Source organism: Cetorhinus maximus, chromosome 10 (genome assembly GCF_964194155.1).
Source record: "Cetorhinus maximus chromosome 10, sCetMax3.hap1.1, whole genome shotgun sequence".
Lineage (NCBI taxonomy): Eukaryota > Metazoa > Chordata > Chondrichthyes > Lamniformes > Cetorhinidae > Cetorhinus > Cetorhinus maximus.
In genome coordinates, this window is record NC_135888.1 from 132,369,792 (window position 1) to 132,385,993 (window position 16,202).

The 16,202-nt window shown below is 48.0% G+C and overlaps 1 protein-coding gene across 1 annotated transcript in view; it reads right to left on the bottom strand.

The window, feature by feature from the left end:
• The window catches only part of ndst1b (N-deacetylase/N-sulfotransferase (heparan glucosaminyl) 1b), a 96,009-nt gene extending 81,326 nt beyond the window's left edge, over positions 1–14,683 (bottom strand). The window contains exons 1-2 of the mRNA XM_078551199.1: positions 13,682–14,683; positions 2,624–2,711 (exon numbers count right to left, since the gene is read on the bottom strand). Of these exons, the coding sequence (XP_078407325.1) occupies positions 2,624–2,711; positions 13,682–14,677 (1,084 nt within the window). The 5' untranslated portion in view covers positions 14,678–14,683. The remainder of the gene's footprint in view (positions 1–2,623; positions 2,712–13,681) is intronic.
• Positions 14,684–16,202: the final 1,519 nt, after the last annotated feature.

A 16,202-nucleotide genomic window follows, 5' to 3' on the forward strand; every position in this document is an offset into this window, starting at 1 on the left:
AGCAATACACACATAGGAAATAGAACAGGTGTCCAAGAGTTTGGTGAAAGAGGTAAGTTTTAATGAGTGTCTTCAAATGAGGAGAGAGTTGGAGAGACAGAAAGATTTTGGGAGAGTATTGTAGAGCCAAGGGCCTTGGCAGTTGAAGGCACAGAGAAATGGAAGAAGGCATAGAGACAGGATGGAAGGATTGAGGTGGCGTAAAGGGAAAAATGTAACCCATTGACAAACTACCATTTTGACCCTAATAAAGCTAGATTCAAGCTTTGCTCTAGGTGTGGTCAGTGATAGTTAGTATCACCTACCCTGGACCAGGGAGGTTAAAAAAAAATAACTGAGGATCTACTGTCCATCACTATTCAGTAAGTGATTCTTCCTGGAGAGCAGGCTTGTGTGAATGTTGTGCGGACAGGATCAGGGCTAGTTAAGGATGTCCTTCACAATGAAATAACTTACAATACTCACCCTCCAGGTTCACACATGGAGCAGACAGCAGAGAGGTATTAGGCGGCTGACAACATTTGGGGAGGTGAATCTCAGCCAAAGTTTCAGCAGAAGAGGAATGCACCAAAGAAAAGGCTGAGCAGGACTTCCTGAGGTGAGTGTCAATTGTAGGCATCAACAATCATGGGTATACGGGGAGGAATTTAATGCCCTCCCCCATGGGTAGCCTTGGTGGGTGCGGCATTTAAATTGGGCAGGAGGGTGGCAGGTGGGGTCCCTGCCGCCTTTGCGCCTCTTAAGTCCATGATGCGAAGGCTCACTTAAGGGTTTTACCCTGCTGGTACTCACCCAGCGGTGGGCAGGGCAGTTGCCAGGCGGGAAGCCCGATAAGCAAAGCCGGTCGGGGTTGTTTTGTGAGCTACCATGAGGGGATCCCTCATTCAAAGGCACTCGGTGCCCCATCTGGCTTCAGGAAGGGAGGGCCCAATGACAGCCACCCCCCCCTACTCTTTCCATCCAACTCCACCCCACCCCCCCCACCCCCTGCCGTGAACCCCAGCCCCTCTCGCCATCGCTCACCTGTGGCCTGGGTTCCTCAGCGATCCTGGGCCTCTGGAGGGTGTACTACCGGCAGCAGCCACCCTTTAGCTGGTGGCGCTGCCGAGCCACAAGGAGCTGCCAGCCTCTGATTGGCCAGGGTTGAACTTCCGCCATTGGGACCCTTAATCCCACTGCCCAGTTAAGTGCCTGATTGGCACTTAATGCATTGGGCCTTCCTGAAAAGAGGCAACGTGGGGCTTTTGCCAACTCTTCAGCCAGCGGGCGAGATTTAAATTCCCCCCCACTGCAACTGAGTTAGCGTACAAAGCTAAAAGCAGCCTTCTCTCATTCTACAAGGTGGCCTACACTGTCTTTTGCCAGTATCTTTAAAACAATTCTAAGGGAGGGGGGTGGCACTGGATGAGTTGCTCTTGCAGAGAGCCGGCACAGACACGATGGGCTGAATGGCCTCCTTCTGTGCTGTAACCATTCTATGATTTATAAAGAGGCACTGGATACTTAAACAGTCCCTTGCTGTCCAATATGTCAATGGTGAGGTGGAGGCAGGGGGTTGGGTAGAGGGTAGGGAGCTCTTTATTTACTTCTTCCTGCAGGGTACAGTTCCACACAGACCAGATGCCCTCCAGCATCGCACCTAAGATGCCATGCTTCAGTGCATCAATGCCAACTTGCTTCTTCACTTAAGGGGGCATGACAGCCAACTGAATCACGTCCACATCCAAACAGTGTAGAATATACTGCGGGAGTCATCAGATAATGATTGGGTGTGATACCTGGGCTAAAAGGGTTAACTTATGGGGGTGGACTTGACTTCTATTCCCTTGAATATACAAGATTAAGAAAGACAATATAAGTGAGGTGTTTAACAAATGTTCATTGTATTGTTAGGATACACAGGTGAAGGGCATTGTTTAATTAAGTACTTTGAGCACATATAAATAGGGGACAATCTTTGTCTTTGATGAGACCAATTTGAAAATATTGGGAGGGAGAGGACAGAGGGGAGAGGACTCTCCCTGGTAAAATCCATTGATACTCAGGGTCAACCGCAGATCTCAAAGCTGAGATTGATAAGATTTTTGTTGGGAAAGGGGATTAAGGGTTACCAAACCAAGGTGAGTAGATGGTAATTCCATATATCAACCATGATCTAACTGAATGGTGGAATAGGGTTTGAGGGGCTGAATGGCCTCTTGTTCCTCTGAATGGGAAACTTTGGATGTTTTATTCTAAGTCAGAAGGGCTCCAGCAAAGATCCACCATTCACTAACTTAATACATACCAGGGGTTAAAGCAGAGATCTACTTTTTAACAATTAAGCGGTCAGGCAGTGCATTAGTTTGAAGTATAAAAGTATAATCAGGCATGATTTTATTGAATAGCAGAGCAGGCTCGAGGGGCCACACGGTCTACTCCCGCTCCTATTTCTTATGTTCTTCTTTTATGCTCTTAAACACTTGTCAGGTTCAATAAAATATTGAAGCAAATGGACTGACTAACACTGCCCACGCCTGTCAGTCTGGATTCAGGTGCTGCTTAGTGACGATTACCAACGCTCCTTTATTTTGAGGCAATTAGTATCCAACAGTCTGGGCAAGGAGGAGAAAAAGTGACCCACCAGTGTAGTAGAACTTTCCGGAGAAGCCCAGGTTGAAGGTGAAGTTTGGAACATGGACTCGCAATTGCTTCTGGGTTTCAAGCAAAGCCTGTAAAGAACATAGTAAGAATGAGTCGGTCAGAGAGAATTTAAGTTCAGTAACTAAACGTAGCAAGGTACAGAATGAGTTCCAGGCACTGGCATGGTCTTCCCCAACTGAACACTGAGCATCTGTGCCTCTACAACACATCTATAAGCCCCGTCTTACAGCGAGAATACAGGCTATGTGCATTTTTTAAAAAAAAGGAAATAAAAGATATTGCCGACTGCAGCACACAGCAGTCGAGAACCCCCAGTTCAGGAAACACATGCTTTTTCTCACATATGGCTCTTCAACCCTATCAATGTTGGTTTTAAGGGCAAATTGTGTTTAACGAACCTCATTGAGTTTTTTGATGAGGTATCGGTGAGGGTTGATGAGGGTCATGCGGTTAATGTGATGTACATGGACTTCCATCGCTGGCCTAGCTAGCGATGCCCACATCCCACGAATGAACTTTTAAAAAAAATAACAAAGTGTAACATAAGAACATAAGAAATAGGAACAGGAGTGGGCCATTCAGCCCTTCGAGTCCGCTCCACCATTCAATGAGATCCTGGCTGACCTTCTACTTTGACACCATTTTCCTTCATTATCCCCCTATCCATAATCAGCTTGTCTGCAAATTTAGATCCCATGGAATAAAAGGGACACTGACAGCGTGGATACAGAGCTGGCTGAGTGACAGGACACTGAGGGTAGTACTGAGCGGTCGTTTTTTCAGACTGAAGGCAGATACACAGTGGGGTTGGCACGACAACCATTGCTTTTCTTGATCTAGATTAATGAATTAAACTTGGGTGTACAGGGCACAATTTTAAAATTTGCCAATGCCACAAAACTTGGAAGTACTGTGAACTGTGAGGAGGATAGTGATAGGATTCAAGGGGACATAGACAGGCTGGTGAAATGTGCAGACAAGTGGCAGAGAGGTGTGCAGCGATTCATTTTGGTAGGAAGAACACAGAGAGACAATATAAAATAACGGGTACAATTCTAAAGAGAGTACTGTAGTAATAGGGTGACCGGGACTGCATGGGTTAATGTGGGACTGCAAGGGTTAATGTGGGACTGCAAGGGCTAATGTGGGACTGGGGAAACAGCACTGCCTACATGATGATGTAGGGAGTCGCATGGGAGTAGCAGAGTGTACAGTATGTCTGGTAGAAGTCGGCATGAAGATAGCACCTAGTTAGGACTGTATCCTATATATATGTATATTGTTATGGGTTATTAATAAATAAGTTATTGCTCAACTGTACAAGCCTTTAGGCCTCCTCACGAGACAACATATAACCTATTACAGGTACAGCAGTGAGATACAAGCGCACAATTCGTTGAAGGTGAAAGGGCAGATTGAGAAAGTTTAAAAACGAGATCCTGGACTTTATAGACAGTCACACTGAGTACGAAAGCAAGGAAGTTACGATGAGCCTGTAAAAAAAACACTGGTTCAGCCTCAGCTGGAGTTTTGTGTCCAATTCTGGGCACCACACCTTAGGAAAGATGTGAATCCATTGGAGAGAGAGCGCAGAAAAAATTCATGAGAATGGTTCCAGGGACGAGGGGCTTCAGTTACGTGGATAGGTTGGAGAAACTGGGACTGTTCTCCTCGGAGAAGAGAAGGTTGAGGGGAGATTTGTTAGCGGTGTTCAAAAATCCTGAGGGGTCTGGACAGGTTAGATAGGGGGAGAAACAGTTCCCGTCGAGAAACAGAGGACACCCAACTTAAGGTGATCAGCAAAAGAAGCAATGGCGACATGAGGAGAAACATTTTTCACGCAGCGAGTGGTCAGGATCTGGAATGCGCCGTCTGAGAGTGTGGAGGAGGCAGCGGCAATCATGGCTTTCGAAAGGGAATCGGATAAGCACCTTAAGAGAAAAAGCTGCAGGGCTGTGGGGAAAAGGCAGTTGAGTGGAACAACCTGGCATTGGCCAAGTGGCCTCCTTCTATCCTATCACCATTCTGTGATCCTGTAAAGCGCTTTGGACGTTTTACGGTTGTGAGACGCGATTTAGAAATGCAAGTCTTTCTTTTTTTGCTTAATTAGTACGCAGGTTTCAAGTAAATAGACAAAGAGGAAACATGTCAAGGGTCACATGGAATAAACTGTGCACCAGACAATACCTTGTGCTGAATATCACTAGCAACACTGCTATTTGTCACAATTTATTGAGCTTTATTGCTGCAAAGGCGCAATGGGGGAGCTGCACGACGTCTTCAGCAACCCTGCAGACGGAGCGCAGCGTAGATACACCTGGTCGCGGCCAGACGGGTCCATTCGTTCCAGGATAGACTTCCTGTTTGTGTCCCGTGCATTCACAGTCAGATCCACCGACGTCAAGCCGGTGTTCTTCTCTGACCACTGCCTCCTACTGGCGGACTGCCACTTGGAGGAAGACCTGAGGGTGGGCAGGGGGGCATGGAAGCTAAATGTGCAACTGCTGACCCCAGAGAACATTGAGGAGCTCAAGAGGGATTACAAAGGTTGGAGAACCGTGAAACCCCTCTTTGAGTCCCTGACACACTGGTGGGAAGTGATCAAGGGAAGCATCAAGAGGTTTTTCATCCTCAAAGGCACCCAGAAAGCTAGAAAGGAACAGAGGGAAATGTCCCGACTCCAGGAAAAGATGCAGAATCTGCTCCGGCTGCGGTCGATGGGGGTCGATGTCAAGGAGGAGCTCCAAGAGGTGAAGGGCCAGCAAGCCTCGCACTTTGCCTCGGAGGCCTCCAAGATCATCTTCCGTTCCAGAGTCCGCTCCGTGGAGCAGGATGAGACGTGCTCACGTTTCTTCTTCCAAAAGGTACACAGAGAGCGCTCTGTGATCAGCAGCCTGAAGGAAGAAGACGGCTCAGTAAAGTCATCACGGTCCGACATTCTGAGGATCAGCAAATCCTTTTATGCCGGACTGTATGACGTGAAGCCCACGGACAGCACGGCCTCCCAGTCCTTCCTGTCCTCTATCACGGAGGTCCTAGACCACAGTACGCGGGAGAGCCTAGACAAACCGCTAACTCCTGACGAACTGACTAAGGCCCTCGAGTCCTTCGAGAAGAGTAAAACCCCCGGAAGCGACGGCCTGCCGGCGGAGTGGTATTCGGCTCTGTGGGACTTGATCGGCCCAGACCTGCTAGAAGTGTACGAGAGTATGCTCCTGGCCGGCAGCATGTCAGAATCCATGAGGAAAGGCATCATCACCCTCATCTACAAGCAGAAGGGGGAAAGGGAGGAAATTAGAAATTGGCGACCCATTTCACTGTTGAATATGGACTATAAGATTCTGTCCAAGGTCATCGCCAACCGGGTCAAATCCGCTCTGGAATTGGTGATTCACCCTGACCAGACCTGCTCTGTGCCAGGCAGGAAGATCTCTGACAGCCTGGCGCTGCTCAGGGATACGATTGCCTATGTACAGGACAGGGGTGTGGATACCTGCCTCATCAGCTTGGATCAGGAGAAGGCCTTTGACAGAATATCGCACACCTACATGGGGGATGTGCTCTCCAAAATGGGCTTTGGGGAGGGAATTCGAAATTGGATCCAACTGCTCTACACTAACATCAGTAGCGCAGTCTCAATCAATGGGTGGGAAACAGATAGCTTTCCAATTAAATCTGGAGTCAGGCAGGGCTGCCCTCTCTCGCCTGTCCTTTTTGTGTGCTGCATAGAACCCTTTGCCGAGTCCATCAGGAAGGATCCGGGCATAAGAGGAGTGACGATCCCAGGCAGTGGAGGCACTCAGGTAAAAGCCTCCCTGTACATGGACGACGTCGCCGTCTTCTGCTCGGATCCGCTGTCGGTGCGCAGACTGATGCACGTCTGCGACCAGTTCGAACTGGCCTCGGGAGCCAAGGTAAATCGTGGGAAGAGCGAGGCCATGTTCTTTGGGAAGTGGGCTGACCGATCCTTTGTCCCCTTCACTGTCAGGGCTGACGGCCTGAAGGTGCTGGGGATATGGTTCGGAGGGACCGGGGCATGCGTTAGAAACTGGAAGGAGCGAGTGGCTATGGTGAAAAGGAAACTGGGCATGTGGGAGCGACGCTCCCTCTCCATTGCGGGTAAGAACCTGGTCATCAGGTGTGAGGTACTCTCGCTGTTGCTGTACGTGGCGCAGGTCTGGCCCATTCCACACTCCTGCGCGATGGCGATCACTCGAGCCATCTTCCGCTTTATCTGGAGGTCGAAAATGGATCGTGTCTGCAGGGACGCGATGTACAAGCCTCTAGATAAAGGGGGAAAAAACGTGCCCAACATCGCCCTCATACTGATGGCCACCTTTGTGTGCGGCTGCATCAAGCGGTGCGTAGACCCTCAGTACGCAAACACCAAGTGTCACTACGTGCTGAGGTTCTACCTGTCCCCGGTGTTGCGAAGGATGGGTCTGGCCACGCTGCCGCGGAACGCTCCAAGTAGTTGGACCGTGCCGTACCACCTGTCCCTGGTGGAAAAATTTATGCAGAAAAACACCTTTGACCACAAGTCCATCAGGCAGTGGTCAGCACGTAACGTCCTAGAGGCCCTGAGGGATAAGGAGAGGGTGGACCCTGTGGGATGGTTCCCCGAGCAGACTGTCAAAGTCATTTGGCAGAATGCCTCATCGCCAGAACTTTCCAACAAGCACCAAGACGTAGCTTGGCTGGTGGTGAGAAAGGCCCTCCCCGTCAGATCCTTCCTACACGCCAGGAGTCTCACCCCCTCTGCACGATGCCCTCGAGGTGGCTGTGGTGGGGAAGAGACCGTTGTTCACCTCCTTGTGGATTGTGCCTTTGCAAAGAAAGTCTGGAGAGAGATGCAGTGGTTGCTGTCGAGGTTCATCCCGAGCAGTTCTGTGACACAGGACTCTGTGCTCTACGGGCTGTTCCCAGGGACACACACCGAGACAAACATCAACTGCAGCTGGAGGATCATCAACTCGGTGAAAGACGCGCTTTGGTCTGCCCGAAACTTGTTGGTCTTCCAGCACAAAGATTTGTCCCCGACCGATTGTTGCGGACTGGCACAATCCAAAGTCCAGGACTACGTGCTGAGGGACGCACTAAAGCTTGGGGCAGCTGCCGCAAAGGCGCAATGGGGAAGGGTCGCTGTCTAAGACCTTTCTACCACAGCGCACCGAGAGACTGGGAACTGTTTAGAGCCCCTCGGGCTGTACAGATCAAAATGAAAGGCTGTAAATGACTGTAATATTGTTTGTACTGATGCACCTGGTGATACATTTTGTAAAAGTTTAACCTGGATTGTACCCTTGTAATGTTGTTTTTGAAATGGTTTTGAATGTGATTGAAGATTTTTATGAATAAAGTATATTTTTACAAAAAAAAAAAGGCGCAATGGGGAAAGGTCGCTGTCTAAGACCTTTCTGCCATAGTGCACCGAGGGGCTGGGAACTGCTGAGAGCCCCTCGGGCTGTACGGCTCACAATGTACGTCTGCAGTGAATACTAATTGTATTATAATTGTATTGAAGCACCTCAGAGTGCAACATGATGTATGTGGATAACTCCAATACCATTGTCTGATTGTATGCATTGACCATATTGAAATGATTGTAACATTCATTGATTGTATTGATGCACCTTGGGATCCATGTGGAAAAGTTGAATCTGATTGTACTTATGTGATGGTGATTTTGAAATGTTTTGGAATGTTCTTCCAGATATTTTATGAATAAAGTATATTTTTCAAAAATAAAATGATTGAGCTTTATTGCTACTTGGTGGCATTAAAGGAGGTTTTGGAAACTTATAATTGTTAATTATTAAAATGAAAACGCAATTCAACAACAAAAAAAAACGCCAGATTCTACATTGAAAACGCCTGTGCTGGTTACTTTAAATTGGAGGCACTTTGTCGAATCTGCTGCACTTTGGAACACAATGTACAGCCCTTTCCAGGATCCAGGCTATAGCGTGAAATGGATCTTACACTCGGCAGATCTTGTCAACTAAAATGTTCTTCTCCTGGTTCCTGAACTTTGAATCCAGAACCTCAGGCAGATGGTAGAACAGCACTTGAGCTACTGTCAGCCCTCAGTCCTAAGCAGCGTACAGTACTATCTGTTATTACAGCATCGGTGCTGAAAACCCAGAGTAAACCCTTCGAACTGGAGAGTACAGAGGACATGCTTTTTCCAGTTTCTTAAAAATGAATTATGGATTTCTTTTTGTAAGACGGCAGTTACATAGAGAAACTTATTCTTGCTTGAGAGAGTAATGGAGGAGAGTTCACCTGGAATAGCAGCAGACCACACTCTGAGCAAGTGGACTTAAACCTTCCTCACACAAAAGATAAAATCCCCCAGGATTGGCTCTTGGGTTGTGGGGAGGCATTAGCCTCTGTTCCCCAATCTACATCCTTCTCGACACTCCCATCTCATGTTCGAACTTCAGTCACACAGGCACTTTTACCTGTCAATGATTATACACCCACCCCCCCCACCGCTTTTCATATTCTGGTGGGGTGAAATTTCCTTTTGGGCAGGGGAGGGGTTCGAGGCAAGAAGCCGCGACAATCTTGGAAAAGCACGTTACCCAGCTTCCCCGATGAGATCCCGTCTCCGGCCCCCTTTTCCTGCGGGTGGGCTGGGTGTGTGGATGCCGGGATGCCAGTTAAGGCCAATGAGTAAACAGGGAAAGAAAGACCTGCACGTCTAAAGCGCCTTTCATGGCTGCTGGGCATCTCAAAGCCCTTCACAGCTGATGTAGCACTTATTGAAGCATCGTCACTAACACAGCAGCCAATATGCGCACAGCAAGCTCCCACAAACAGCAATGTGACAACGATGTGATGTCGATTGAGAGGTAAATATTCACCAGGGATAACTCCCCCTGCTCTTCTTTGAAATAGTGTCATGGGATCTTTTGCATCCACACGGGCAGGCAGATAGGGCCTCAGTTTAACACCTCATCCGAAAGTCAGTATCTCCGACAGTGCAGCACTCCCTTGGTACGGCACTGGATCATCAGCCTTGATCTCTATGGCAATTAACTGGCGATTCCATAGCAGGAAGATAGTTTGCAGAAGGCAAACGGGACCCTCGCTATATCTGCACCCCATCTCCTCACTGGAGGATGTGGTCTTCAATTGTTCTGTTTTTGATTATGTGAGTCTGGTAACTGATTTATGCTCACTGTGTTTGATTGGTTAAGCCTGGGTGATTACTCAGAGGAAAAGTAAGCAGACACACAGGTGCTACTAGAAGCTAAGATCTGAAGCATGGTGTAGACATTTTAAAGCATTGTATAAAAATTTGTCAATAATGTTCCTGCTCATTTAGAAACCATTATCATCTCTGCATTGTTTTGGGGCAAACCAAATTGATAAAATACACAACAGGTGTGAGAACACAGCAGGAGCTTGGAGCACTATCATCTAAGTTTGCAGACTCATGTTTAAGGAGGGCAGAAAGGTCTTATGCAGCACACCTGCAGGCAAACACCATCATTTGGAGGCATTGCCCATGGACTGATCCCCGAAATGGTTCTGCCCGCTATTTATAGGATTGCGTTTCTACCATTAGGTGACTGTCTCTATCTTACGGCGCCCTCTCGCTCTCTGTCTGCCTGAGTGGCACTCACCTTTCTCAGTGTGGCAGCCAGCCTGCTGTCCCTTTGGCCCCTCTGGTTGGCCGCCCCATGCCCGTGTGCAGCCCGCTGCTACTGATTGGTTGCCTCTCGTAAAATTAAGCCATGAGATGTGGTACTGCAAGGTCCGGGGTCGCGACCTGGAGATGGTTCCAAAGTTGGGCTCCCAAAAACCGTGGGAAAATACAGACCCTGGTAACCATACAAAGCATTCCCACACTCTGCTATCGATTGCATTACTGGCACAGAAGGAGGTCCATTGTGCCTGGGCCAGCTCTTTGAAAGGTCTATCCAATTAGTCCTACTGTCCTTAGTCCATAGCCCATAGTCCATAACCCTCATGTTCAATTCACAACGTCACAAAAGCATACTGCTCGTCTCCGGTAATTTTCACTTGCAGTGCAACATAGAAACATAAAAAATAGGAGCAGGAGTAGGTCATTTGGCCCTTCGAGCCTGCTCCGCCATTCAATATGATCATGGCTGATCCTCCATCTCAACGCCAAACCCCCGCTCCCTCCCCATACCCCTTGATGCAAGGAACCGGAGAGTACTTTTACCTCATGTACACCAAGATCACGAGCAACTTCCAGACTTTACAATTCTCAGCACAGCTTCCTAAGATTGCTCAGCAACCCCACCACATTTTGGAGCCCAATTACTTGGCGATAGAATGTACAGCACAGAAACAGACCATTCAGCCCAAGAGATAGATTCCGGAGTTTATGCTCCACACGAGCCTCCTCCCATCTCTACCTCATCACTCCCGTTCAGCATAACCTTTTATTCCTTTCTCCCTCAATGGCTTATCTAACTTTTTCTTACATGTTACTCACCTCAATCTCTGTCTGGCGTAAAGGAGTTCCCTCTGAATTCCCCATTAAATCTATTAGTGATGATCTTAGATTTATAATCTCTAGCTTGTAGTTGTTTGGTAGTACAGAACTTAAGTATTGCTGAGAAAAGACATTTTGTCGAAGCTTTCCGTCTTGCACTCATCAGGACAATGTAAGAATACCAATGTCAGGGGAAGCAGCAACTTTATACTGTGTGAGAAGAGAGTTCTGATTGGTTGGCAAGTAGACTCTGATTGGCATTGCTAAGGAAAATGCACCAGTTAATGGCAGTTGACTGTCAGTCAACATTAACTGATGCATTCTCCATGGCAACACCTCTACCAATCAGAGTCCACTTGCCAACCAATCAGAACTCTCTTCTCACACAGTATCAAGTTGTTGATTCCCCTAACGTTGGCATTCTTGCGATTGTCCTGATGAGTGCAAGACGAAAAGCTTCGACAAAATATCTTTTCTCAGCAATATTCTCTAGTTTGTGACATCCCCACAAGTAGAAACATTTTCTCTAACCTTATCTTATCAGAGTCTTTAAAAACCTTAAAGATCTTGTGCAGGTCACCTCTCAGCCATCTCTTTTCTTGAGAAGAGAGCCCCAGCCTGGTTCAGCCTTTCCTGATAAGTTTATCCTTTCACTCCTGGTACTATCCTTATGAATCTTTTTTGCACTTTCTTCACTGCCTCTGTATTGATTTTATAATATATTGGGCTAAGATGTCTTGCCACCACCCCCTCACCTGCCGAATCTACTGGTGTTAGTATGGGGAAATCGAATATTTGCCGATTTACAACATGGCGCCAATATTTATTGGAGTGGAAAACACTTTGAAGGAGGCCCGTGTGGAGCATAAACTCTGGCATTGATAAGACCATAAGACATAGGAGCAGAAATTAGGCCTTTCGGCCCAGTGAGTCTGCTCCGCCATTCAATCATGGCTGATAAGTTTCTCAACCCCATTCTCCTGCCTTCTCCCCGTAACCTTTGATCCCCATACCAATCAAGAACCTATCTATCTCCGTCTTAAATACACTCAATGACCTGGCCTCCACAGCCTTCTGTGGCAATGAATTCCATAGATTCACCACTCTCTGGCTAAAGAAGTTTCTCCTCATCTCTGTTCTAAAAGGTCTTCCCTTTACTCTGAGGCTGTGCCCTCGGGTCCTAGTCTCTCCTACTAATGGAAACATCTTCCCCACGTCCACTCTATCCAGGCCTTTCAGTATTCTGTAAGTTTCAATCAGATCCCCCCTCATCCTTCTAAACTCTATCGAGTATAGACCCAGAGTCCTCAAACGTTCCTCATATGTTAAGCCTTTCATTCCTGGGATCATTCTCGTGAACCTCCTCTGGACCCTCTCCAGGGCCATTTGGGCTGAACCGCCTGTTTCTGTGCTGTAGATTCTATGACCTTGTAATTGGGCTACTTAGTATGGCCGAGGCTTCTGTTGCTATGGGAGCCCGAGGCCCTCTGAGTGAGGCGTGCAACGCTTCCCATGCAGTGCCACGAGGTGGAAAGGCACCTGCGAAGGTATGTGGTGTGCGTGGGTGCCAGGAACTTGCCAACCGGTCAGACTGTGACATCAAACAGCCAGACCGTCTGATTTGATGCACAGATTCCAAACTTGGATCACGCATTAGCCGGTCACCGTTGAGCTGTGTTCAACTGTGTTCACTCCGAGCACACTGTGTTCAGGGTAGAAACCAGGTAAGGAGCCGGCAAGTGGGCTAAAGGGAGCATGGGGGTGGGGGGCGCAGTTTCATAGCTTTGGCAAGGATTTGAGGGGAAGGTTCTCAATTCTGACCCCACGGGGGGGTGAGGGGAAGGTCAGGGCCCCGATCTGGGATTCCCGGGCAGGAGGTTCTGATGACAGACGGTGAAGGAGGTTCGGTGGGCTGGGAGGAAACACTCCTGCCACGCTTGGCCCACAAGCCGTGCTGTAAAGACATTTATCTCTCCCACGAAGCAGTCCTCATCTCCCTTTAGCTGCCAGGAAACCTGGTCATCCTGGGTTAAACCTGGGAAATAGGTTAAATCTGAGGGACACGGCATCATTATAATATTTAAATGACCAGCTCACCTCCGGGGAAGGGGTTGGTAACTGACCTGTGGTCCCCGGCTCTGTTCAAACTCCAGGTGGACGGATTGAAATTTTCTAATTTTCACATTTCAGCCAACCCAAACACATGTTTTTTTTGGGGGGTGGTGGGGGGTGTTAAAATTCCTCCCCTTAGGGATAGCATCAAACACTCAAGATCTATAGCCTGAGCAAGATTACCAATTTAGTTCAGATCTGAGGCAGTTTTGTGCCTTTGGCTCAATGTCTTCCAGGAACCGGGTTGAGATGTTGTGATGTTTCACCAAAGGCCCTTGGATCAGCAGAAAGGATTTAGTTCTATCATTCCGAGCCAGATCGGAACCCAAAATCCAGAGGTGAAAGGTCAGAAAGCATCACCCCAGGCCTCAATGCATCGTGATATAAGGGCTTGAACCGTTGCTAGGAAGCTGATTTGTGGGTTTACTTTGTAATGAAACAAGTGCTCACCTTCACATCCTCCGCTTTCATCCTGGTCCCCTCCTTCCCAACGAAGATGTCATCGATGTCCACCAAAATGTACCTGTCCAGCGAGAGAGAAAGTCTCTTCCCGGTTAGAAACGAGACGGCGTCCACAAAGACTAGCTTGTGGAGCCAAAAGTTCATGTTGTTTCCAAACAGCACTCGCTGGATGCCATCGTGGAGCCCCAGGTCCTGGACCACTGTCGTGTGGAGAGCGGCATCCACCTCCATGTGAGGGATATTCTCGGCGGACTTGGTCTTGGCGAGCAGGACAGGTTCGTAAGTCGAATGGTTGGACTGGAAAACCGTCCAGTCGTCTCCCGGCAGGAAGCCCTTCTCGATCTCCTTCGCTTTCGTGATGTAGAGAAGCGGTGACTTGGGGTTTATGCTGCAGTCTTTGAGGCCCAGGTTAGAATGGAGGTACAGAGGGAAACCTTTCAGCTGGGCGCTTAGCAAACTATTTTCATTTGCCTTGAAGAACCCGATGATCCCAACGCTGTACTCAATGCAATATTTATCCAGCAGCTCCCTATTCCAAGCGTCCAGGTTCACGTACTTTAAAATGTTCTCATATATAACGAGGATAAAGCGGCCTCGGTCCTCGTCTGTTAAGGTGGGCATATCGCCCTTGCCGGGGGCGATTTCTGTGTGGTACTTGAACCGGCTGGACTCCAGAATCGCCACGATCTCCTGGCCCAGCTGGGTGTACATGCTTTCAACAAAGACCAGGACTACGGGGTCAGTCCGCGAGACGTCCACAGGCTTCACGGGTTTCGTTGGGAATAGCCTGGATGGAGTGACTCGGGAATCATCGCAATCCGGATGCTGTGCTTCGCTTGAAGGCTCAGTTTCTTGCTTCGTGCCAATGTACAGGTAATAGGCTGAAATAAACACAGTCAACATACAGAAGGCAAAGAGCAACAGCAGCACGCCCTGCAGTGTAAGCTGTCGAAACACTCGGCGGAACCGGCTCAGCAAATTCATGCTTTATGCCCCCTCCCTACTCTCAGATTTAAAACAGCGCAATTGTTTGTTTTTTTTTGCCTTAATTAAGAAAATAAAAATCTTCCCTCTTGCCCTTTCTTGCGTTTCATGTCACCATCGCAAATCATCTGTGGTCACTCAAAAGCCGGGAGCACGAGGTTTCCTCAGGTTGCCACGGAGCTGATACGCGCGAGTGCCTGCTCCCGCCGCTCCCTCAGGCCGAACCTTCAGCTGCGCCCATTGAGCCTGGAGCCGGACCCTCTCGGCTGAGGGTGAACCACGGTGGGAGTTCCAAATCTCAACCATCGGTGAGATATTTCACAGCGGGAAGAAATGAAAACGGTCACCCTGAAACGAAGGAAGACAAGATATCAGTCACACAAGATATCAGCTAGTCAGGCATTCGTTGGCACAGGACTTGAACACTGCTGAGAAAAAGCAACCAGTTTAGGACTGTCATTCGGGCTCGCAGTGTGGTGCATTTCCAAGTACAGGAAACTACATATACTAACACACAGGACCCTGACCTTTGCAGACAGAAAGTCACACATTGCCCCTGTTTCAGCTATATAAAAAAAAAGAGTGACAGCCATTCTCTGACTCATTCCTCAGAGCAATGCCTTGACCAATTAGGGTCAAACGGACTGGCTTAAATTACAAACAATGCTTGGCGGTTAAATCAGTCACCATCACTGATGTGTTTTCCATGGCAACGCCGCTACCAATCAGAGTCCACTTGCCAACCAGTCACGTACAGGATAAATCCTTGTTTTCCCCCCTATATTGGAACTCCTGTGAAGTGTCCTGAGGAGTGCAGGACAAAAAGCTCCGACATGTCTCTTTTTTTTCAGCAATGCTCAAATATCAGTTAGTCACAATTTGGGTTTCCAGCCATCCACAGTACTTCACACTTTGCACAGTTTAGGTTAATGTTAAGGGTTTTCCAGTTAAAGAACAAACATCCTGTTTATTTCTTTGTAGCTACACAAAAGGAGGACGTGCATTTACACATTTCTTGATAACGATGCTGAGGAAATGAGAATTCTCACTCTCAATCATTCCCTCCATCCATTATCAACGTGTTAATTGTTTGTGGGTTGGACTCTACAGGCGCTGACAGCCTCTCAGTAAGTACCTGGCCCAGGTGTCAATGGGAGGCTTTTTGCCACCACATCTGTCCCAGTCCACAGGGTCCTCCGTGTGGGAGCCAAATCTCATTATTATCATTATTTATTGGGATGCACAGCGGTTTGTAAAAAAAATGACCCAGTTAAACCAAGGAGTTAACTCGTTTCCCGTCGATGAGCTATTTTTGTTTTCAAACATATACACTGTACAGGGCAGCTAAGGTACAGCGTAGAGTGGGTCTGTTTTTTTAATTAGGTCATTGTATTCTGTGCAATTCTGTTCTTCTGCCCCGCTTATTTCACTCTAACAGATCTGTCCGCACCACAGAATTAATCACGTAAGTTTTCTTGGTTACTGACATATTTAGAACAGAGCAGAGCAAACTGTTAAACACGGT